Source organism: Aquarana catesbeiana, linkage group LG03, assembly GCF_042186555.1.
Source record: "Aquarana catesbeiana isolate 2022-GZ linkage group LG03, ASM4218655v1, whole genome shotgun sequence".
NCBI classification, from domain to species: domain Eukaryota; kingdom Metazoa; phylum Chordata; class Amphibia; order Anura; family Ranidae; genus Aquarana; species Aquarana catesbeiana.
In genome coordinates this window covers 422,943,821-422,969,580 of record NC_133326.1, presented here as the reverse complement: position 1 = coordinate 422,969,580, position 25,760 = coordinate 422,943,821, and the positions used below count along the sequence as shown (strand labels likewise).

Sequence of the window (25,760 nt, the reverse complement as noted above, 5' to 3'; positions counted from 1 at the left end):
TACAAATAAATATGTGAAAAGTGTGGTGTGCATTCGTATTCAGCCTTCCTGAGTCGATACTTTGTAGAACCACCTTTTTCTGCAATTACAGCTGCAAGTCTTTTTGGGCATGTCTCTAACAGCTTTGCACATCTAGAGTGACATTTTTGCCCATTCGTCTTTGCAAAATAGCTCAATCTCTGCTGGAAGGTAAACCTCTGCCCCATTCTCAAGTCTTTTTTCAGACTCTAACAGGTTTTTTGTCTAAGATTGCCCTGTATTAGGCTCCATCCATCTTGCCATCAACTCTGAACAGCTTTCCTATCCCTGCTAAAGAAAAGTATCCCTGCAACATGATGCCACCACCATGTTTCACAGTGGGGATGGTGTGTTCAGGGTGGTGTGCAGTGTTAAGCCTCGTACACACTATCGGATTTTCCGATGGGAATTGTGTGATGACAGGCTGTTGGCGGAAAATCCGACCGTTTGTATGCTCCTTCGGACAATTGTTGTCGGATTTTCCAAGGAAAAATGTTGGATAGCAGGCTTTAAAATTTTCCGCATACAAATGTCTGTTGTTGGATTTTCCGAGCGTGTGTAGACAAGTCCGTCGGACAAAAGTCCAAATTACAAACACGCATGCTCGGAAGCCAGGATGAGCCAGAAATAGTCGGTCTTGTAAACTAGCGTTGGTAATGGAGAATTAACATTCGTAACGCAGCAAATTATGAAATCTCAAAATGCAGAGCACATTTTCTTCTTCTTTAATGAGATAATAATTAAGTTGCTTTGTTGGTGATACTGATGGAGTTATTGCAAACAAATTTTCAAAGGCTTTTTTTTTTTCTAGTGATATCAAGAATAATATTTTTTTTTTTGGGCAAGTTACCACAACATCATTATCCCGTAGTTTTTAAGATCAAAGATACAACTTAGTGTCTCTTGTCGATTTTACACTGTATTTTTTTTAAATGTAATTGCCTACTCCCAAACTGTCATTTGAAGTAAAACACATAGCCAAGTATTATTCTCCAAAATTTTTTTATTGTGCATTAAAAAAAGAAAACAAATAAAATTGGACATGCTATCTGCCAATAGAACTTAACCAAAAAGTGCATTATATGCGTCCAAAAATATAGAAAATATAACAAATCAAATCATTAATAATCAACCAAAAAATAAAATCGAGTTGGTGAAAGCAGGGGTCCGTCATCCTGAGATAATTTCGAAAATAATCTGGATTATTCTCTTGGAGCTCCCGCAGCAAAGGCATATGACATAAATAATTGGTCACGATTAATAAAGCAACCAATGTTTGGTCCAAGAACTCCTCCTCCTCCTCCTCCTCCTGTTCCTGGACTGAACTTGGGTCAAAGCAATAACTCCAAGGCCAATAATAAATGACACAATTCCGCAACATGGCTGGTTGACGAACGGCCATTCAGAAACAAACTGAAAAGCGCGAAATGAAAAGCATGAAATGAAAAGCGCGAAATGAAAAGCACAAAATGAAAAGCATGAATCAACACTCACCAAACTTCTACTAACACGAAATTAGCAGAAGGAGCCCAAAAGGTGGCGCTAAATAGCTGAAAAACCACGTAGTACGTCACTATGTTCGTGTTTGTTGGCCGATAATTCCTTGCCGTTTTTATGCAAGACAAAATCCAGGCACGCGCCTTCGGACAAAAGGCCGAGGTTTTGTCTGCGGAAAATCCGATCGTGTGTACGAGGCTTTAGTTTTCCGCCACACATAACATTTTGCTTTTAGGCCAAAAAGTTACATTTTGGTCTAATCTGACCAGAGTACCTTCTTCCACGTGTTTTCTGTGTCCCCCACATGGCTTCTCGCAAACTGCAAACAGGACTTTCTTTGGCTTTCTTTAAACAATGGCTTTCTTCTTGCCACTCTTCCATAAAGGCCAGATTTGTGGCGTGCACAACTACATAGTTACATAGTAGGTGAGGTTGAAAAAAGACACAAGTCCATCAAGTACAACCTATGTGTGTGATTATATGTGATTATATGTCAGTATTGCATTGTATACGAGACTGCAACTAGGACTTGCTACTATACTTACCTTGAGTTTATGTGCTTTGGTCAACCTACCACTAATGCCCCCAATACTACCCTCTGGAATATGTTCCGCACTGACATCTCTACCTCTGGACCCTCCCCCCTATCGCCTAGTTTAAAAAACCCTCTAACTTTTTGGCCATCTTCATTCCTAGCTGATCTGCACACTCCTCATTTAGGTGCAGTCCATCCCTTCAATAGTACTGGTTATCGACTGAGAAGTTGGCCCAGTCCTCCAGGAACCCAAACCCCTCCTTACTACACCAGCTCTTCAGCCACTTGTTTACTTCCCCAATCTCCCTCTGCCTTTTTGGTGTGGCTTGATGCATCGGTAGTATTCCTGAGAATACTACCTTGGAGGTCCCTTTCCTCAATTTAGCTCCTAAGTCCCTAAAATCATTCTTTAGGACACTCCATCTGCCTCTGACTTTGTCATTGGTGCCAACGTGCACCATGACAGCTGGGTCTTCCACAGCCCCTCCCTGTCCACCAGATCCGTGATGTGCCGAACTAATAGTTGTCCTGTGGACAGATTCTCTCACCTGAGCTGTGGATCTCTGCAGCTCCTCCAGAGTTACCATGGGCTTCTTGGCTGCTTCTCTGAGTAATGCTCTCCTTGCCCGGCCTCTCAGTTTAGGTGGTTGGCCATGTCTTGGTAGGTTTGCAGTTGTGTCATACACTTTCCAGTTTTGGATGATGGCTTTGGGAAATTTACAGAACAGCTGTATTTATACTGAGATTAAATTACACACTGGTGGACTCTGTTTACTAATTAGGTGACTTCTGAAGGCAATTGGTTCTACTAGATTTTAGTTAGTTGTATTAGAGTAAATGGGGCTGAATATAAATGCATGCCACACTTTTCAGATAATTATTTTTTAAAAATGTTGAAAACCATTTATCGTTTTCCTTCTACTTCACAATTTTGTGCCACTTTGTGTTGGTCTATCACAATAAATCCTAATAAAATACATTTACATTTTTGGTTGTTACATGACAAAATGTGGAAAATGTCAAGTGGTATGAATACTTTTTCAAGGCACTCTATACATATATTGTGACATTTTGAAAGGCGAGGTGATTGATGGACGTTATGTTTTACCTCGCATGCATTCATTTGCAGAGAACTAAGGTGGAATCCGTTCCGAGTTTTACCAGCCACCTTGGCTGGGTTGGTTCCGCACAAGATTTTGCGGTCCACTTGTGTCCACTAACAAGTGGTATAAATAAAGCAGCACTGGAGCAAAGAATTGCTCTTGGCCTGGGACTCAGGAAGCCATACTGATATTATCTCTGTTTTGTGAGAGACAGAAAAAGGTTTGCATTATCTTTGTTTTGTGGGTGACTGGGAGAAGCCTTTCACCTGGGAGTTAGGATGCTGATCTGTTTAGTTAGTGCCTGCATAGCAAGGATTTATTTTCTGTTTTGTTTTTCCTGCAACCTTTTAAAAATAAAACAGGCTATAAGTCTGTCTGCTTTTAAGAAAACCTGTCGTTTGGACAACCCTTTTTCTCATGGAAGGTGATCCCCACTGAGCTAACCCCCCACTATATATATATATATATATATATATATATATATATATATATATATATATATATATATATATATTTATGGTCGGAGCCCTCCGTCCTGATAGATATGAAACACATAAACACGTCACAAGACTAACAACATAAATAGACCTGAAGTGTGCCCTGGCCTGCTGTACGGTAAACCCAGATCTGCTGGGCGGTATGCCAGAGAAGGGCGCATACCTTAAGAAAGTAATGGATATTTCTGTAGAGAAATTGTTTGAAGAGAAGTGCCTTGAGAAGGGGAATGGGTGGGTGGGTACCGCGCACTGGAACTGACACAGACCATTGTGGATGGTCTGGCTATATACCCTCCGGGCTCCTCCCATAATTTCAGGCCGGTAAACCGGCCTTCCTATTTATGGTCGGAGCCCTCCGTCCTGATAGATATGAAACACATAAACACGTCACAAGACTAACAACATAAATAGACCTGAAGTGTGCCCTGGCCTGCTGTATGGTAAACCCAGATCTGCTGGGCGGTATGCCAGAGAAGGGCGCAAAAAGACTTGGTTTAGGGAGGTAATGTTTTATTTAAGTTTATGGTCTTCTTACAGAGTGAGCTTGCAAAAGGCTCGTGACATTTCTACTTGTGGATTGGGAATATAGCGAGCGAAGCAGGTGGATTTCCACCTTCCCATTTTCCTGATCACGTGGTCCGGGACTCCGTTTCGTGAGGCTGCTGATGCTGCTCCAATACGGAAAGAATGTCCAGAATAACGGTTGGGGTCAAGGCCTAAGTTGCGCAGAAGGATCCTGACGTGAGTAGTGAACTGGTTGGTACTAAGCGGGCTGATCGGGAACGGCAGCAATGGGCTGTCCTGCGAGGGATCAAGTAAATGGGCTAATAGACTATCTAGGATGGCTACGGGGCACCAGGCGTTGTGCGTTCTGAAGAGCTTGATGTCAACCCCTGGACCGGACTGTTGTGTTTTGGACACCTCGAGGTGTATCGTGAAGTGGCTGTGGTGACGCGTGAGGTGGCGTCTGCGTAAGGCCCTATGACTGGTGCTGCTGACTGTGAATTCGCTGGGTCGTAGAAAGCCATAAAATGCCAGGTAGATGGCAGCTTGGATGACCAAGCTGGGCAAAAAACCGAAAGGTGAGCGTGAGAGTATGGTGGACATGTCTCGAAACATGGCACTGGTGACTGGTAAGCGTTTACCGCTAACTTGGGGTTTCTGCTTGTGGATGCCTCTGAGGATGGCCTTGACCGCATGGGTAGCGAACAAAGATGGTTTGTTAGGATCTAGAAAAGAGGTGAAATGCTGGATGCCAGCTAGGTAGAGTCTAATAGTGTTGTAGGATAACTTCAGCTGAGTGTGGCAGTATGAAATGAAGGCCAGGATATGATGGAGATCTCCTGGTATAGCCCCGGGGTTAGCCTCTAGAAACCTGTGATAGCTTTTCCAGGCAGCATGGTAGCCTTTCAGGGTATTGTGAGATAGTGACTGGTTAATCAGACTAGTGGCGTCATGAAGATGTCGCTTCAATCCAGGGTTAGCTGTGACCAATGTGGGATAGCAGACATGGTCGGGTCGGCTCCAGGTTCCTGCGAAAAGAAGGTTGTGTAGTTAAAGCGAGATAGCGCGTCGGCCGAAGTGTTGCATTTACCGGGGATATGAACACAGAGGACATTAAATTGGTGCTGTAGTGAGAGTTGCACCAGCCTGCGTAGGAAGGACATGATGGCCAAGGACTTGGAGCGACCTTTGTTTATAATAGAGGCTGTGGCTAGATTATCTGTGGAAAATGTCACTGTTTGTCCTACCCAGTTGTTGCCCCAGACGTGGGCTGCTGCAACAATGGGGTAAATCTCGAACATCGAGGAGGATTGACTGAACCCGGGGATCGAGAGTATTTCTGGCGGCCATGGTGCTGCGAACCAGTGGTGGCCAAAAATAGCTGCAAAACCTGTGGAGGCTGCGGCGTCCGTGATTATTTGGGGTGAAGTGGGAGACGCTGATGGGATAAACATCGAAATGCCGTTCCAGTTTGTTAGAAAATCGTCCCACATGGCTAGGTCAGCTACGGCTGCCTTGTCTAGTTTAAATATTAGGTCGGGGTCTTGTACCTGGGAAAGGAACACCAGGAGACGTGAGACGAAGGATCGCCCTTGAGGGATGATCCTTATGGCAAAGTTCAGCATGCCAAGGAGGGATTGCAGTTGTTTTTTGTGCAGCCTTGCGTATTAGTAAATGTGTGGATGACTGTCCTGATGCGGGTCAATTTGTCGGGAGGCAGACTAGCTTGCATGGTGTGAGTGTTGAGTATGATACCCAAGAAGGTGACGATCTGTGCCGGGCCTTCTACCTTCTTATCCGCTAAAGGTACGTTAAGATTATGAAAGATTGTTCTGAGGCTGTTTAGATCAACTGGGGGCTCGTTGGGTTTCTCTATGAGTAGGAAGTCGTCTAAGTAGTGGATCACTTTCTGACAGGATGCATGTTGTGAGAGAATCCAGGAAAGAGACTGAGCGAAAGTGTCGAATAGCCACGGGCTGCTTTTGGAGCCGAACGTTAACTTGGTGGCGAAATAGTATAGACCTTTCCATTTGATTCCGTGCCACCGCCATAGGCACGGATCAATTGGCAACAATTTGAATGCGTCCGAGATGTCTGCTTTAGACAACCAGGCGCCTGCTCCTGCGAGAATGATGGATTGAATAGCTGAGTCTACCGTTGAATATTTAAGTGTAAACTCTTCTGAAGGTATTAGGGAATTTAAACTGGGTATATGGGAACAATGAGGCGTGGACAAATCATAAACTAAACGAAGTTTATTTGAAAACTTGCCCTTCACAAGGCCGATAGGGCTGACTCTCCATACAGAAAAAGGTGATTGTGTAAAGGGGCCGATTATGTATCCCCGGTCTAGTTCTGTTTGCAGCAGGGTGGTGATGGTTTCCTCGTCGGTAGCGGCTGAAAGCAGGTTTTTGCATTCGTGAGTTGTGTTTGGGAGTGTGATAAGTCCGGTGTGAAAGCCTGTCGTGAATCCCCGGATGAGAAAGGCTGCCAGTGAAGGTGTTGGGTGTGAGGCGAGGTAAAACGCGAGCCATCCGACGTGCACTCGGCTTAGTCATTCGGGTTTAGGCTGTTTCATAGCGCAAGCGTACCTGGGGTGAGCTTTGTGGCATGTGAGACAGACATGAAGTAGTTTGCAGTGGGGGAAGTTACAACCCCCAAAGTTGAAGTTATTGCATATGGTTGCTCCCCCTAGTGCCTGGATGGGGGTCCTAATCTGTCTGCCTGAGCCGGCTGAGTAAATGCCGTTGAGTGACGAGTGACGCTGGGAAAGAAGGGAGGGTTGGGGGGGCGTCTGCCACCTGACTCGGAGCACCAGTTGGCCGTATGGGTGGACGACTGGCAGTTGGTACAGAGTGGGGAACGTAGGCCAGCGAAATGGCGACAGAACAGCTCTGTATCGATGGTACTCCAGTTGGTTTTTACTTGAAACTGGGAAAGTCTAGCTGCTGCTTTTGCTGAAAATGACCTGTGATAGTCATAAAAGGAGCATCCCCCATATTTATAACCTAGATCTACTATTGCGTGTAGGTATAGGTCCAGCTCCTCTCTCCTGTTGGGGTTGACCGTGCATAGCACGTCTCTGAACATGCCAAATGCTAGTACGAACTCCGCAATATTGAGTTTGCGGGTAAGCCTATGGTCTTTGGCCTTTAGGACGACGGAAACGTCTCCCCACGCATAGGACTTGTTTTCGGCTGGGTCGTGTACTGCGATGAGGAGGGATGCCAAGTTAATGTCCTTCCCATCCATGATGTCCTTCCTGATGCCTGCTGGGACGAGATGTGCGGGGAGGACGTAGGTATAGATGTCGGGCGTACCTGTAAGGAGAGGCATGGGGGTGGCGGTGGTTACTGTAGATGGTGAGGGTGCAGCTTGATGTACCTCCAGGGTTCCCACTCTTGTCTGGACATCAGTGACTGCTGCCGATAGTGTGGTCACCAAGGAGTGCAGCTGAGTGATTGCTGATGAGATTGACTGTAGTGATGCCTGGGTGCCCGATTGGGCTGCCGCTGGCGGAGGAAATAGCAAGCTGAAAAGCTCAGCTTTCCTAGCAGTCGCAGGGAAAGGTATTCCCCTGCGCCGTAGTTCAGCTGTAAGCTTGGGGATGGTCCAAGCTCTGAGAGACTGTAAGTCGTCGTTTGCTGAGTCTGCCCCAGGTGACAACGGGGTGGAGGCGAGGTCCTCGCTGCTGGTCTGCGACATGGTGTCCGCTGCCTTGAAGTCCTAGTAGTGGAGTTTTAGTTTTTTGAGGTCGAGACTTGGGTCGACCGGGAAGCTGAGGAAGATACTGTCCACACCTGTTGCAGGATGGATCAACTGAAGAACTCTACTGACCTGAAAGGGGGAAGGGTTGGAGAAATCGATGAGTAGCCGTGTTGCTACGAAAGATGAATGGCTGTATGAAGCCATTTCGTAAATGTTTGCGGTGATTTACAAAGTAAAAGAGTTTTTTTTTTTTTTTTTTGGAATGTGCGGTGGGGTTTTTTGCTGTGCCGGGGGTCTTGGATCACTGAGCCGGTATGCGACTGGGCTGGGATTGGTTTGAATGAAAGAAGCACGCTGTTGGTGAGTGCTTGTATGCTGAAGATCCGAATCGCAGAGCCGCTGTTTGCGACTGGACTCGAATCGGTGGGATGAAAGAAGCACACTGCTGGTGAGTGCTTGTGTATGCTAAAGATTTGAAGCATTGAGTCGCTTTTGCGACTGGACTCAAATCGGTCGGATGAAAGAAGCACACTGCTGGTGAGTGCTTGTGTATGCTAAAGATTTGAAGCATTGAGTCGCTTTGCGACTGGACTCAGATCGGTGGGATGAAAGAAGCACACTGTTGGTGAGTGCTTGTATGCTGAAGATCCGAATCGCAGAGCCGCTGTTTGCGACTGGACTTGGATCGGTGGGATGAAAGAAGCACACTTGTTGGTGAGTGCTTGTGTATGCTAAAGTTTTGAAGCATTGAGTCGCTTTTTCGACTGGACTCAGATCGGTCGGATGAAAGAAGCACACTGCTGGTGAGTGCTTGTATGCTGAAGAACCGAATCGCAGAGCCGCTGTTTGCGACTGGACTCGGATCGGTGGGATGAAAGAAGCACGCTGTTGGTGAGTGCTTGTATGCTGAAGATCCGAATCGCAGAGCCGCTGTTTGCGACTGGACTCGAATCGGTGGGATGAAAGAAGCACACTGCTGGTGAGTGCTTGTGTATGCTAAAGATTTGAAGCATTGAGTCGCTTTTGCGACTGGACTCAGATCGGTCGGATGAAAGAAGCACACTGCTTGTGAGTGCTTGTGAATGCTAAAGATTTGAAGCATTGAGTCGCTTTTGCGACTGGACTCAGATCGGTCGGATGAAAGAAGCACACTGCTGGTGAGTGTTTGTATGCTGAAGATCCGAATCGCACATACTGCAGCTGCTGACTTTTAATAATCGGACACTTACCTGTCTTGGAGTCCAGCGATGTCGGCACCGCAGCTGATGTTTCCATTGCAAGAAAGGGAACCTGGCAGTGTAGCCTTTCAGCTTCAGGGGAAAGAGGAGGGAGCCCCAGCCATGACATCAATACCTGTGGCTGTGAAAGACAGGTATGCTGCCCCCCCCCCCAAAAGGTGCCAAATGTGGCACAGGAGGGGGGGAGGAGTACAATGAGTAGAAGTTCCACTTTTGGGTGGAACTCTGCTTTAATACCGTGTATTGCCCCCTTTAATATCAATGACAGCTTGAAGTCTTTTGTGGTATTTGTGGATGAGGCTCTTTTTCAGATGGTAAAGCTGCTCATTCCTCTTGGCAAAAAACCTCCTGTTCCTGTAAATTCTTGGGCTGTCTTGCATGAACTGCACATTTTTCGATCTCCCCACAGTGGCTTAATGATATTGAGGTCAGGAGACTGAGATGGCTACTCCAGAACCTTCACTTTATTCTGCTGTAGCCAAGGACAGGTCGGCTTGACATTGTGTTTTGGATCATTGTCATGTTGGAATGTCCAAGTACGTCCCATGCACAGCTTCCTGGCTGATGAATACAAATGTTCCTACAGTATTTTTTAATAACATACTGCATTCATCTTGCCATCAATTTTGACCAAATTTCTTGTGCCTTTGTAGCTCACACATCCCCAAAACATCCACCTCCATGTTTTACAGTAGAAATGGTGTACCTTTCATCATAGGCCTTTGTGACTGGGGTCACTTTGGGTGGGGTTTTGTGGAACTCAGCTTACCTTGGAGAGCTCTGGCCCCACTGGCCTGTCCAGCTCCCCTGGCCCCTCTTATGTGTAAATTACCCTGTTTGAATACACCTGACCTGTGTGTCTATTGTTATTGGACAGTTTACCCCGCCCTGAAAGAGTGTGTGATGGGGGTCACTTTGGGTGGGGGGTTTGTGGAACTCAGCTTACCCTGGAGAGCTCTGACCCCCCCTCACAGCCTTGTTGACCTCTCCAAATGTAGTGTTTATGGTTGTGGCCAAAAAGCTCAATTTTGGTCTCATCACTCCAAATGACTTTGTGCCAGAAGGTTTGAGGCTTGTCTTTGTGCTGTTTGGCGTATTGTAAGCGGGATACTTTGTGGCATTTGCATAGTAATGGCTTTTTTCTGGTGACTTGATCATGCAGCCCATCTTTCTTCAAGTACCTCCCTATTGTGCATCTTGTACAGCCACGCCACATGTTTTCAGAGAGTCCTGTATTTCACGTGCAGTTATTTGTGGGCTTTTCTTCACATCCCAAACAATTTTCCTGGCAATAATTTTAGGCGGTCTACCTGACTGTGGTTTGGTTTCAACAGAACCCCTCATTTTCCACTTCTTGAATAGAGTTTGAACACTGCTGATTGGCATTCTCAATTCCTTGGATATACTTTGATATCCCTTTCTTGTTTTATACAGTTCAACTAACCTTTTTTCCCGCAAATCCTTTGACAATTCTTTTGCTTTCCCCATGACTCAGGAATCCAGAAACGTCAGTGCAGCACTGGATGAAAGATGCAAGGGTCTGTCAGGAGTCCAGAAACTCATTGACCTTTTATACACACACACTAATTACAAGCAAACAGATCACAGAAGAGGATGCGGCAGAAGCTTGGCAATGAGTTTTTCAACGTTTTTTTAACATTTCTGCAATAGCGTTTTTTAGCGTATTTGTATTTTTATTTTATATATATATATACTGTTCTTTTCAATAGATCAAAACCATTCAAAAACGCTGGTGAGGCGTGTTTTTTGGCGTTAGAGCGTTTTTACAGCTGAAAACAGCTGAAAAACTCCTATCAGAACCCACTAGTTTTGGGGGTTTTTTTAAAGCCAAAAAACTCCTCAGCCAAAAACTGCTGATAACAGCCTGGACACATGGGATAACATGATGGGGAGTTTATTGACTGTAGAAAAAACGTCTGAAGCCAAAAATAGCTGCTGTAAAAACATCCAGTGTGCATGAGGCCTAATAGCCATTCAAACCCCTTTGTGTCAACTTGTGTGCATGTTATCAGGCCAAAATCACCAGGGTATGTAAACTTTTGATCAGGGTCATTTAGATTCTGTTGTGATTATGAGAAAACACAGTTTATTGATAATAAATGGCTTCAGCCAAACCCTAACCATAAGTGAAAAATGTTTTTTGTGTTATCGTTCATTTTCTCTGAAAAATGGCCAAGAAATCTAAATTCTGCCAGGGTATGTAAACTTATGAGCACAACTGTATACTGTGTATATAGCTACAGTGCCTTGCAAAAGTATTCAACCCCGTTGGCTTTTTACCTGTTTTGTTACATTACAGCCTTTAGTTCAATGGTTTTTTAATCTGAATTATATGTGATGGATCAGAACACAATAGTCTAAGTTGGTGAAGTAAAATTAGAAAAATATATACATAAAACTATTTTTCAGAAATAAAAAAACTGATAAATGGCATGTACGTATGTATTCACCCCCTTTTTTATGAAGCCCAGAAAAAACTCTGGTGCAACCAATTACCTTCAGAAGTCACATAATTAGTGAAATGATATCCACCTGTGTGCAATCTAAGTGTCACATGATCTGTTATTACATATACACACACCTTTTTGAAAGGCCCCAGAGGCTGCAACACCTAAGCAAGAGGCACCACTAACCAAACACTGCCATGAAGACCAAGGAACTCTCCAAAAAAGTAAGGGACTATATTGTTGAGAAGTACAAGTCAGGGTTAGGTTATAAACAAATATCAAAATCTTTGATGATCCCTAGGAGCGCCATCAAATCTATTATAGCCAAATGGAAAGAACATGGCACAACAGCAAACCTGCCAAGAGACGGCCCCACACCAAAACTCACAGACCGGGCCAGTAGGGCATTAATCAGAGAGGCAGCACAGAGACCTAAGGTAACCCTGGAGGAGCTGCAGAGTTCCACAGCAGAGACTGGAGTATCTGTACATAGGACGACGTTAAGCCGTACGCTCCATAGAGTTGGGCTTTATGTGAGAGACTCCCAAAATGTATGGAGGAAGGTGCTCTGGTCTGATGAGACTAACATTGAACTTTTTGGCCATCAAAGAAAACGCTATGTCTGGCGCAAACCCAACATATCACATCACCCAAAGAACACCATTTACACTGTGAAACATGGTGGTGGCAGCATCATGCTGTGGGGATGTTTTTCAGCAGTCGGGGCTGGGAAACTATCAGAGTTGAGGGAAAGATGGATGGTGCTAAATACAGGGATATTCTTGAGCAAAACCTGTACCACTCTGTGTGTGATTTGAGGCTGGGACGGAGATTCACCTTCCAGCAGGACAATGACCCTAAACACACTGCCAAAGCAACACTTGAGTGGTTTAAGGGGAAACATGTAAATGTGTTGGAATGGCCTAGTCAAAGCCCAGACCTCAATGCAATAGAAAATCTGTGGTCAGACTTAAAGATTGCTGTTCACAAGCGCAAACCATCCTACTTGAAGGAGCTGGAGCAGTTTTGCAAGTAGGAATGGGAAGAAATCGCAGTGGTAAGATGTGGCAAGACTTATCCAAAGCGACTTGGCGCTGTGATAGCCGCAAAAGGTGGCTCTACAAAGTATTGACTTTAGGGGGGTGAATAGTTATGCACATTGACTTTTTCTGTTATTTTGTCCTATTTGTTGCTTGCTTTACAATTAAAAAAAAAATCTTCAAAGTTGTGAGTTGTTATGCAAATTAAATGATGCAAATCCTCAAACAATCTATATTAATTCCAGGTTGTGAGGCAACAAAACACGAAAAAAACACGAAAAATGCCAAGGGGGTGAATACTTTTGCAAGGCACTGTATATCTATATCTATGTAGATATATACATACAGTGCACATGTAGTACTTTAAAAACTACCGTTGAGATGTTTGTATAAGCTTTAGTCACTTTTCTTTTAAATCAAAAGTGCTCCAAAGACATGCTGGTAGGTTAATTGGATTCTGTCTAAATTGGCCCTAGTATGTATATGTATGAATGCGAGCTAGGGACCTTAGATTGTAAGCTCATTTAGGGTAGGGACTGATGTGAATGTATAATATATATGTAAAGCGCTGCGTAAATTGACTGCTCTATATAAGTACCTGAAATTATAATAATAATATTGCATTTAAGAGAATTCCATTAAAGCTTCTTCCTCGAAGCCTGCTCAACGTTTTGTTTTATACACGGAAGGCCATTTCTTGCTGATTGGAATGTCTTCCTTTTTTTTATTTTTGCAGTAATGTTGACCTGTTTACTATCCAAGTTGCTGCCAAAAGACTCAATGGATTTTTTAAAGTGATACTAAAGGGTATTATTTTTTCTTTAAAATAAAAAAGATATCATACTTACCTGCTGATCTCCTGTATCATGTCCGCAGTCTGACCATCTTGTGTATCATTTCTGCAGTCTCTGACCATCTCCTGTAGCATGTCCGCAGTATCTGACCATCTCCTGTAGCATGTCCGCAGTCTCTGACCATCTCCTGTAGCATGTCCGCAGTCTCTGACCATCTCCTGTAGCATGTCCGCAGTCTCTGACCATCTCCTGTAGAATGTCCACAGTCTCTGACCATCTCCTGTAGCATGTCCGCAGTCTCTGATCATCTTCTGTACTATGTGTGCAGTCTCTGACCATCTCCTGTATCATGTCTGCAGTCTCTGATTGTCTGCAGTTTCTGACCATGATCAGAGACTGCAGACATAGTACAGGAGATGGTCAGAGACTGCAGACATGATACAGGAGATGGTCAGAGACTGCAGACATGATACAGGAGATGGTCAGAGACTGCAGACAATGTCTGCAGTCTCTGACCATCTCTTGCAGTAGGTCTGCAGTCTCTGACCATCTCTTGTATCATGTCTGCAGTCTTTGACCATCTCCCCTAGTATTTTGGGGGAGAGCCTGGAGCTCCTTTAAGTTGTTGTCTGCTGTGTAATCGTGATGCATCGCGGAATCAAATCGAATCGTTGACATGATAATCGTAATCGAATCGTGAGGCCAGTGGAGATGCACACCTCTAACCAAGACTGACCAGCTGAACCTCTAGCATATTTGCTATCCTTATCAATGTGAAATGCTGGCTGTTATAAAATACTTCTGACATGGTACTGATGGTTTTGGAAGGCTTGGGAAGTCTTCTGGCTCTTATGATACTGGAAATGTATACCTCTGCATATGTAAATACATCCAGCCCCCCTGGGGCTACAAAGTGGGGGGGGGGGGGCGAAGAGACGTAGTTGAGGGTGGGGGGGAATGGGTTGGGATATTTTATTTTTATAGATAGCAGTATTACAGTTTTTTTTTATTATTATTATTATGCCTTACTGTTGGTGTGATTTTGTTATGTGGCCCTAAGTTTTGGCGACCTCGACTATATTGTCGCCACCTTGTTGTTTTTGCCTATTGAATAACATTATTAATTATTTTTCAAAAAAAGCTTCTGCCTTAAACTTCTGCGACCAACCCAACAACACACCTGAACTGTAAGATATAGTCATGGTTTTGTGATTTCATTATTTAAACATTTTGATCTGTTTACTTTGTTAAATCAGAGCCTTGGTCTACCTAATATATGCTTAACCAGGGTTCTCCTCTCCTAGCAGGGACAGGGCTAGCACTTCTAAAGTTGGACACAGACTATACAATCTGATTGTACAATCTCCTTTAGATTTACCAAAACTATTATAAGAACACACCTGAAAAATCCACTCAATTTGCATCAAATTAGGCAGGCTCTTGCACTACATCAAAACAAATACTCTTGCGCACAAATGTGGTAGCCAGGCAGTCCAAAGTTTGGGGTGGACAATAGCTTTCGGCCTTGCTGCCCTCCAGGATAGGGGTATCCTAGCAATCAGATAAAAAAACAGAAAAAAGAGGGTGCGCCAGCCTTGTGCATTATCCTTTGATACATTTATTAAGAAGTAAACGTAATTTAAAACTACTCACAAAGGTAGAGAGAAAATCACACTTGTAACAGTCTTTGGCTTGTGACAGTCCATGTACTGATGGCAGTCTCCAGATCCTAGGGAGAGGATGTACGGACCGCTACTGGCTGATGCGCTTCGAAGGTTAGCCTTCTTCCTCAGAGCTTAGTAGTGTTATCTCTTGTAGCTACCTATATATACATATGTTTATCTAAGAGGCACATCCCAAATCACTTCCGATGCTCCTCCCCCCTTCCGTGGGTGGTCCAATGAAAGGCCAGCCTTTACTAGGTACTTCAAAAATGACTATATATATATATATGCATATACACACATATACAGATTTGTGCACATACACATGCCCACATTTAGAAAAACACTTTTACACTAACTGTTGTACACAAACTTATAGATCTATAGCAATCCGGGATCTATAACATGCCAAATCATGTGTATATGCGAATGTGATTGATTAATAAGTGTTTTTTTCTAAATGTGGGCATGTGTATGTGCACAAAGGTGTATATGTGTATATATATGTGTGTGTGTGTGTGTGTATATATGTATGTGTGTGTGTGTGTGTGTGTGTGTATATATATATATATATATATATATATATATATATATATATATATATATATATATTTATTTGGTCATTTTTGAAGTACCTAGTAAAGGCTGGCCTTTCATTGGACCACCCACGGAAGGGGGGAGGGGCTTCAGAACTGATTTGGGATGTGCCTCTTAGATGAGCACATGTATATAGGTAGCTGCAAGAGATAACACTGCTAGGCTCTGAGGAAGAAGGCGGCTAACCTTCAAAACGCGTCAGCCAGTAGCGGTCCATACATCCTCTCCCTAGGGTCTGGAGACTGCCCTCAGTACACGGACTGTCACAAGCCAAAGACTGTTACAAGTGTGATTTTCTCTCTACCTTTGTGAGTAGTTTTAAATTATGTTTTCTTCTTATTAAATGTATCAAAGGATAATGCACAAGGCTGGTGCGCCCTCTTTTTTCTGTTCTTGCACTACATACTTGATGGTAGATCTAAAGTAGGAATTAGCTGAACTTGTCTGGGATTTGTTTGAGCAGGGTTCAGTCTTCAAAGAAGACTAATAGGAAAAGGTTGAAAAAAATAGCATGTGGAGGGGGAAGGGTGGGTGTGCATTGCCCTGGGAACCATTGTACCAGTGCATTTTTTTAAAATTCCATTTACAAATGAAAAATATTTTTAAATTGCCCACAAAAGGTATTTCCCTTCTTGCCTCTAATAAGGAAAAAGGCACACAGACCCCTCCAAAGGTCCTAAAAGGTTTTGGGGAACCTTTGGAAGGGTTTGTGTGCTATAACAATGAAATGTTATTTGCTGGCAATTTAAACTGTATCACTTTTTTCTTTGTAAATGTCAATTTTGCTGAAGAGCATCCTATGAAATGAAAAAAAAAATGCATAGATTAGCACCTCATCCCTTTTGAGTCTAGTATGAATTTTAGGTCAATAACTCGCACAAAAAAACAAGAAATGCCTGGAGGACCCCCTTTGAATCCATACTAGACCCTTAATCGGAGCATGCAGCTAGTCTGGCCAGGAATTGGGATGAGCATGCACCACCCCCTCCTGAACTATACCAGGCCACATGCCATAGGGGTTGCCTTGCCAGGGGAAAACCGCAAAGCACCTCATCTCCTTGTTGATGAGGACTAGGGCATGTTCTTCAATGACCCTGGTCATTGACATTGGTTTTTGGGAACTGAGGGGTGCCCTCAGCTACCACCTACCTCTAGTAGATGAGTACCCCTGCTCATTCACAAAAAAAAAAAAATGTAACCTAGAAATATACACCCAAACTTTTGACAAGTCAAAAGTAAAAGAATAAACAAATCCACCCAAAAAGTCCCTCATCAATAAATCTATCATCAATCACGATACCTTCACCAACTTGCCAAAATTAAAAACTGATGGACCCGGCCCACACGAGTGATCTTGATGGTACAGCTCACTGAATGACCGGTCCCTGAGCTGTCATCAGCTATATAAGGAAAGTGGCAGGCATAGCCGTGATATCATTAACCAAATATAGTCATGGTCAATGTCATTGTCCGAATATGGCCAGTGACCATATTTGGGCAGTGATGTCACTGCTATCCTCTCCCCTTTGCTTACGTGGCTGCATATTTTTGGCCATGTAAGCAATATACCAGGGACAGTGGTGGTTGCCAGGGGGCCTGTAAAGGGTGGCTATGTTCACATACACAAAATAGGGCGTGGGAATGAACATAGCCACCCTAAGATAGCAATTCTAAGAATGGCACAAAAAGGCTTCCGTTTGACAGATGAAACAAAGGAAGAGAGAGGTAGAAGGTGCATTCTATTTACAGTATATTTAAACATGACATTTTATTTAATTTTATAAAACGTGAGTTTAGTGTCACTCCAAGGTTATTCTCACTCTAAAGCTAAGAGGGTATCTAATCGTCAACCAGGGGAACTACAGCAGGCCACATCCACACATCCATGCCCTACCCAACATTTTCACTTTCAGTGGTTTTTACTATGAAGATTTTTCATAGTTACAGAACTTATAAATTTATCGTAAATACATTTACATGTAATCAAAATGTTTTTCAAAATGCTACATAGTCATCATTACTTACAGTTTCATGCTAATGATCGCTAACTTAGAGAAAATGCACAGTATGCAGTGTTTTTTTTGTAGTTAAAAAAACTCAAAAAGGAAAAGAGGGAGAGGAGAAAGAAAAAGAGAAGGTATGCAGGGCAGTCCTAGCCACCAATCACTTGCTGGTTAATATGAAAAGCAGCCGGCAGCTCTTGTTCCCATCCAATGCAGAGTTGTGTCTCCACTGATTACCTGCCCCCAATGCAGAGCTGTGCCTCCCGAACCCGGGATATTACCATGGTGCCCCATGACATGCAGAGAACAATAGCGGCCGTGGCTGGGGAAGAGAAGTGGCTCCTATATGACGCAACCGTGAGTGGCTCGGTCTGGATCCGGCCCGCTGTCTGCCATTTAGTGATGCCTGGCCTAAATTGAGGAAGAAATTCAATTTTTTACATTTTTTCTTATTAGATGTGTTTTATAGAAGGAAGTAAAAAATATTGTGTGTTTTTTTCACAATTGTCCCTATTTTGTTGTTTATAGCACAAAAAATAAAAACCACAGAGGTGATCAAATACCACCAAAAGAATGCTCTATTTGTGGGAAAAAAGGACATAATTTTGTTTGGGTATGGCATTACATGACTGCGCAATTGTCAGTTAAAGTAACGCAGTGCCGTATCGCAAAAAATGGCCTGGTCATTAAGGGGGTAAAACCTTCTGGGGCTGAAGTCTTTAATACAAAAACTCTTTCAAAATACATAATTTGGCTATCCAAGACATATGACAACTCAGACTTCTATCTTCTGTGTCCTTTTAGAGTATGAATTCTACATTTGACATGGTACAAATTTACACAATCGTCCTAAAATGTGAGACAGTTTAAAACATTTCTTATTTTTTACCATTCTTCAGATAATAAAATATGTTTTTGTTTCTCCTTTTGTAGAAAAACACTGCTTGGGAGACAAATCTTATTTCTGTCGGCTGGAAATTCTCTCTCGCTATTGTTCAATGACTGGTTATAGCAGACTCTGCTGTAAGTCCTGCAATTCATCTCTACCTAAAAGTGACCAAAATTCTGGAAAAAATAATAGTATTGAAAATATTGCACATTCTTTTTCAACCACACCACGTATCTTTTCTACACCGCCACCAACACCTGTGTACAATGTAATTGTTCCAGCAATCAATGTAACTGAAAAGCCCCAAGACACCAACAGCGTGGATGTGCCATATAAAATTATAACACATGAGAATGAGGTTCCTAGACCAAATATCATTCCTCGAAGAAAGAACATTAATGAAAAGACCAAAAACCAGAGGATTCAACAGCTGATTGCAGAAAAATTACAAGAATCCAAGAAAAAGTTACATTAATTGCGAAGATGCTGTTACATCTCTCACAGGACTACCAAGAAGAAACAAATGGCACAAACAAAGAATCAAAAACTTTCCTAAAGGCCAATAGTGCACTTCAGGAAATATGCCAAGTAAATATACACTGCACTCCATTAGTGTGGTGTATTTTTCTTCAAAGTGGACAAGACACTCATCATTATTCAAACAATGGATAATGTTAAAGATTTCTTCAGGTGCTTTTTGTTTTAATCAGAATCATTTTATATACAATTATTTACTGGTGGTTATGTTTTGATCTTATCTCTAATCTGTTTGTAACAATGCACAATTAGAACATTTTTTGCAATATAGAATGTTTCTATTTGCTTCTCTTCATTGCAAACTGCACTAAGTATATTTCACCATGGATTTTTGGTAAGTAATTTTCTTGAAAGACCTAAAACTCCTGATATTCCAAAAAAAATTACAAAATTGCACCCTCCTGTAGTGCTTCCTGTGCAGTTTTAAAGCCTACCAATTGGTCCCTTTTCACCAAACTGGAAATATTGTGCTAAGAAAAACCACTTAAAGTACATTCAGAGGACATAGCTTTGTGTTGAGCACTGTGTTTATGCTAGCCATACACATTAGGATTCACCCATCGACACTAATCAGCATGGATGGAAGAATCTTCAGTGCCAGCTATTATATTCTGTCGACTGGCACCCCTGGTTGTCATGAATAATAGCATACAGCACTAGGACCACACTGCCCAATATTGTGCTGAGATAAACCACTTAAAGTACATTCCAAGGACAAAGCTTTGTGCTGTGCATCATATTTAATCTAGCCATACACATTAGAATTCACCCATCAACACTAATCAGCATGGATGTAAGAATCTTCAGTGTCAGCTATTATATTTTGATGCCTGGCACCCCTGACTGTCATGAATACAGTACTAGGACCACACTGCCCAACTTAAAGTGATTGTAAAATCTTGTTTTTTTTTCTTTAAAAATAACAAACATGTTATACTTACCTGCCCTGTGTAGTGGTTTTGCACAGAGCAGCCCGGATCCTCCTCTTCTTGGGTCCCTCTTCGGTGTTCCTGGCCCCTCCCTCCTGTTAAGTGCCCCAACAGCAAGCAGCTTGCTATGGGGGCACCCAAGCTGAGTCACAGCTCCCTGTGTCCATTCAGATACTGAGCCACAGCCCGCCCCAGCCCTGCCTCCTCTCGCTTCTGATTGGCTAACTGATTTTGATTGACAGTAGTGGGTGCCAATGGCACCGCTGCTGTGTCTCAGCCAATCAGGAGCGAGAGTCTCGGACAGCCGAGACACTTGTGAACATCGCTGGATTAGCAAAATTGGCTAGTATTAGCAAATTTGGCAAGTTTCACTTTGTTGAAATTTTGTCTAGGATACAATGCATTTTAGTCAATAGGCAAGGCTAAATTTTGGTGGTTCATGGTGTTTTTATGCACTTAGTTAGCTTTAAATTGCCTTTGAGGTTTATTCAGTTTCAATACCTTTTTAATTCTAAGGTTTGTTACTATACATAACGACAAGCAACAAAACATTTTGGTCAAGGAAAATGTTACACAAAACAAGGTACAATACCATGGTGGTCTGGAATTAGAAGTGCAATACTTTTAAACAGAAAATCTCATAGAACATTTTTTACTTATCGTCTTTCAGGACAGCACTTGAGAGAGTGACTCCTCCCCTTGCAAACAGGAAACACCTCTTCCACCAAACTTTAAAAGGAGGCTCCTTTCCACACATTGTCAGTTTTTGTGTTTCCTCCGGAGGGAACACTTTGTGGGGAAGTCAGGGCTCTCAGGTGCTGTCCTGGGAGCTCAGGTTTCCTGTGTTTTTCACCAAATGCTTTTTACCTCATGAGAGCTGTTCCTCCCATTCCACAGCTGATGTTAGTGCTGCTGGCTGGGCTCCCTCTTCATCTGGGCTCAGGGTGAGTCTGACTGTCGTGGGCATCGCTCCTAGGCAGCGGCAAGACAGGCGTTGGCCGTTTACTGTGTTTTTTTTCTCAGGTCCACCGCCTGTTGCTTATTGCACCACCGCCATCTTGGGGATGGCAGCGGGGCTCCATCCGCCGGAAGTGAGGCATCCGGAAAGGGGGCGGCGCCCACGGAACAGGCGTACAGTGTCATTTTCCGAGGGAAAGGTGAGGAATGGGGCTGGTGCTTATTTAGCGGTTCCGGTCCGGCGCACTGGCGCTATTGGAGTCCGGAACCGGCATTTTAGCCACACAACACAGCAAGCGCTCCTCGATGGAATCGATGGCGGCAGCGAGTGGGACAGGCACAGGCACCAGCAAGGCCCAGGTAAAGGGTAGTTGTATACTGTCCTCCTTGTACTGTGGGGTCTCTCTCTCTCTCTATCTCCCCCCCCGGTGGCAGGGGCCTGTCTGGGCACATAAGGCAGTTTAGTTCTTACTGTGCACCTGTGGTGAGCATCCTTGGGAAAAGGACAGGTTGTCTGGGATGGTTTCTTCTTTTTGTCTCATGGCAGGCCAAGAGCTCTGATCCAGTGGCAAAAAGGAAATGCCCTTCATGTAAATCCAAGCTACCTGAAGGATGGAAGAAGACGTTATGTCAAGCCTGTATTGATTTGCTAGTTAAAGAAGAAGCTTCTTCCGCTTGCAGCGACTTGATTGCATCAGTTAAAAAAGAACTTGATGCGACTATCCAATCATTTTGCTCTTTGCTAGCAAACCCATCCCTGAGTCAGCCTACTACCTTACAGTCCTCTCAAGGCTCACTTATAGTCCCGGCGGTGGAGATTGAGGCATCTCCTACCCCAGAGGGACATTCCCCCTCTTAATCTGAGGATTCTGATGAGGGGGAGGAAGGAGAAAATTTACCTTCAAAATTTAAATTGTCTTTAGAACAGGTAGATGGTCTGTTAAAAGCAATCTATACCACACTGGGTCTGGAGGAGGAAAGAAAGGAGTTATCTCTGCATGATAAAATGTATTCAGGGCTTAGTGAACACAAAAATCGCAATTTCCCAGTACACTCTGTTATTTCTGAAGCTATTAAGAAAGAATGGACAGAGCCAGAGAGAAAGCCTTTCTTTCCCAAAGCCTTAAAAAGGCATTTTCCTTTTGATGAAGATCCAGCGGCGGTTTGGAACAAAAGCCCCAAACTAGATGCCTCCCAAGTCTCGAGGTTAACAGATTTGGCATTCGAGGACATGGGGGTGTTGAGAGATCCCATGGATAAAAGGATGGACCAGCTACTAAAAAGGGCTTGGCAATCCATCATGGGAAATCTTAAACCTGCTATGGCAACTACGGTGGTATCCAGGAATATGGAGTTCTGGTTAGATCAACTTAAGGCCCATATCTCAGCAGACTCACCAAAACAAGAAATTTTGGATTCATTCTCGACTCTGTCTGCCACTGTCACATTTATATCTGATGCATCAGTGGAATCAATTAAAATGACAGCTAGATCTGCTGCCTTAGCCAACTCGGCCAGAAGGGCTCTGTGGTTGAAAACTTGGCCGGGGGACGCGGCATCCAAAAACAAGCTGTGTGGGATACTGTTCCTGGGTGACTTGCTTTTTGGACCTGACTTAGATGTGGTTCTAGATAGAACAGCTGATAAAAAGAAGTCTTTTCCCATCAAAAAGAAAAAACAGCCAGTTAAACGTTTTTTTCGTTCCCAAAGGGCTCAAGAACAAACCAAACCCCAGGAGAAAAGAAAAAATTGAGCATTGCAGAAGGGTAAAGGAAAAGGAAATGTCCTTTTCCATCCTCCTGCAGCCTCCGGTAAAACGCAATGACTTGTGCGTACCAGTGGGAGGAAGGCTTCAAAGCTTCCTCCCCCTTTGGGCCAGCATGACAAAAAGTTTATATATTTTGGACATGCTGTCCCAAGGTTACAGGATAGAGTTTTCGGATCGCCCGCCAGAAAGATTCTTTGTAACAAACCTACCAAGGGATCTAACAAAGGCTCTGGCCATGAAGAACCTTTTAAAGGATCTGAGGCACCAGAGGGTAGTGATACCAGTATCCCCAGAAGAACAGGGTCAGGGTTTCTATTCACACATCTTTCTGATAAGAAAACCATCCGGAAACTTCCGTCTTATCCTCAACCTAAAACCCCTGAACAAGTCAGTCCTAAACAAAATGTTTTGTATGGACTCAATTTTCACAGTCAGGAACATTCTGACAAAAGATTGTTTTATGGCATCAATCGATCTGAGAGATGCTTATCTTCATATTCCTGTAGCACCTCAGTCCCAGAAGTTCCTGAGGTTTGCGGTGAATATGGGCAAAGAGATTATACATCTTCAGTTCAGGGCCCTTCCCTTCGGCCTGTCGTCAGCTCCTCGTATTTTTACGAAGATAATGGCGGAAGCTCTCGCCCCTCTTCGACTCCAGGGGATTGCGGTAATTCCATATCTGGACGACCTCCTCTTTTTTGCCCCATCCAGGGAAAAGTTGCAGGAGGATTTGAACACAGCCCGCAGTCATTTGGAGTCACTAGGGTGGATAGTGAATGTTCAAAAATCAAATTTCATCCCAGCTCAGCAAGTACTGTTTCTGGGTTACTTGATAGATTCGGTGGAGCAAAAGATTTTTCTCCCAGAAGAGAAAAAGATCAAGGTTCAAAGGGTAATAACGACACTACAAACAAATCAACTGATTTCAGTCCGAAAGGTTATGTCGGCTCTGGGGACATTAACCTCTTCCATGCCAGCCATCCAATGGGCAAGGCTGCATTTCAGGGCTCTCCAGAGGTTCCTTCTAAGGACATGGAACCACAGGACAGAGAGTTTGGATACAAAAATAAAGATCCCCACCAGAGTCAAACGTTCACTTTGGTGGTGGAAAAGTCAGGGGGTGCTGCAAAGAGGTCTTCTTTGGTCTTTTCCGACCGGAAAAGTTGTCACAACAGACGCCAGTTTGCAGGGAAGGGGGGCCCACATTGGTCAGGCCTTAGCGCAGGGAACATGGTCCCAGTTAGAGGCCCAAAAATCCTCAAATTGGAGAGAGCTGAAAGCGGTTGCCCTAGCATTAGCTTTCTTCTCTCAAAACCTTATAGGTTGCCATGTCCAGATTTTGTCGGACAATGCCACTACCATAGCCTACCTGAACAAACAGGGAGGCACAAGAAGCAGGGCTCTTCACTTACTGTGAGTAGAGATTCTGGAGTGGGCGGAGAACCACTTACTATCTCTATCCGCAGTCCATCTAAAAGGCACATTAAATGAAGTAGCGGATTATCTGAGCCGACAGAAAGTTCAGGAATCAGAGTGGAGTCTGAACAGGAAGGTGTTTGCATTAATCACCAGTGCTTGGGGCCTTCCGCAGGTAGACCTGTTTGCTTCAAAACAAAACACGCAGCTCCCAAATTTTTTCTCCCTTCAGAGAGACAATTGCTCTCAGGGGATAGATGCTCTGGCATATCCGTGGGATTTTTACCTAGGGTATGTTTTTCCTCCATTCAGGTTAATCCCGCTAGTGTTGAGAAAAATTCTGAGAGAGAGAGTATCAATAATTTTGATTACTCCATATTGGCCAAAGAGAGCTTGGTTTTCCACGATTCTTCAGTTGGCAATCAAACCATGTTGGCATCTTCTGCTCAGTCAGGATCTGTTGATTCAGGGGCCAGTGCATCACCCAGATGTAGGCAGGTTAAAGCTCACTGCCTGGTATCTGAGGAGCAGTTAATGAGAATCTTAACTACTAGAACGTTTAAAGAACGTTTAACTACTACGTTGCTTTCCAGTAGGAAAAAGGTAACCAGGGATATTTACGCCAAAGTATGGAAAGTCTATGTTTCTTTCTGTCATTCTGAACATAGGGAGGTTAAAGACCTAGTTTCAGTGCTGGAGTTTTTGCAAAAAGGTGCAGACAAGAATCTGGCGGTCAGCACTCTTAAGGTGCAGGTGGCCGCCTTGGGAGTTTATCTGGAGAGATCCTTATCTTCAGAAACTCTGATCATGAGATTTTTCAAAGCACTTTCCAGGTCTAGACTGGTCCCGGTGAGGCATTTCCCAAATTGGGATCTCTCGGTGGTTCTGCAAGCTCTGGCAAAAGAACCATTTGAGCCTTTACAGGCCATATCCCTGAAGAATTTAACTTTGAAGACTATTTTTCTGGTCGCAATTACTTCAGCAAGAAGGATTAGTGAACTGCACGCCCTATCAGTAAAAGAGCCTTTTTTGTCAGTTTTTCCTGATAGAGTTGTCCTTAAAGTAGATCCAGGTTTTTTGCCAAAAGTGGCAAGCTTTAGTAACAGGTCTCAGGAGATTACTCTACCAACCTTTTGTGCTAACCCTTCGGGTGCAAAGGAAGAGCAGTTTCACAGCTTGGACGTTAGACGTATCCTATTACATTATTTGAAAGTAACAGGAGGATTTAGAACTTCAGATTCATTATTTATTCTTTTTTCTGGAAACAAAAAATGCCAACAAGCATCGAAAGGATCATTGGCTAGATGGCTTAAGACAGCTATTTCTGTAGCCTATTCTCAAATGGGTTTATCTTCCCCGCTGGGAATTAGGGCTCATTCAACGAGAGCCCAGGCCACTACATGGGCAGAAAGAGCTGGTGCCACCCCAGATCAGATTTGTAAGGCCGCTACGTGGTCAAGCTACTTAACGTTTGTCCGTCATTACAGACTGGATCTCCTGTCAGCAGGGGATCAGGCTTTTGGCAGAAAGGTTCTGCAGGCTGTGGTCCCTTCCTAGGGGGGGTAAGTCTCTATTATCCTCTCAAGTGCTGTCCTGAA

At 43.7% G+C, this 25,760-nt stretch overlaps 1 protein-coding gene across 2 annotated transcripts in view; it reads left to right on the top strand.

Annotated features, from left to right (window-relative positions):
- The window catches only part of LOC141132411 (A disintegrin and metalloproteinase with thrombospondin motifs 2-like), a 1,679,109-nt gene extending 1,659,744 nt beyond the window's left edge, over positions 1 to 19,365 (top strand). The window contains exon 22 of one of the 2 annotated variants that reach the window (XM_073620760.1): positions 18,600 to 19,365. In XM_073620760.1, coding sequence (XP_073476861.1) covers positions 18,600 to 19,030 — 431 coding nt within the window. In that variant the 3' untranslated portion in view covers positions 19,031 to 19,365. The remainder of the gene's footprint in view (positions 1 to 18,599) is intronic. The other variant, XM_073620761.1, reaches the window with a different exon arrangement.
- The last annotated feature ends 6,395 nt before the right edge of the window (positions 19,366 to 25,760 follow it).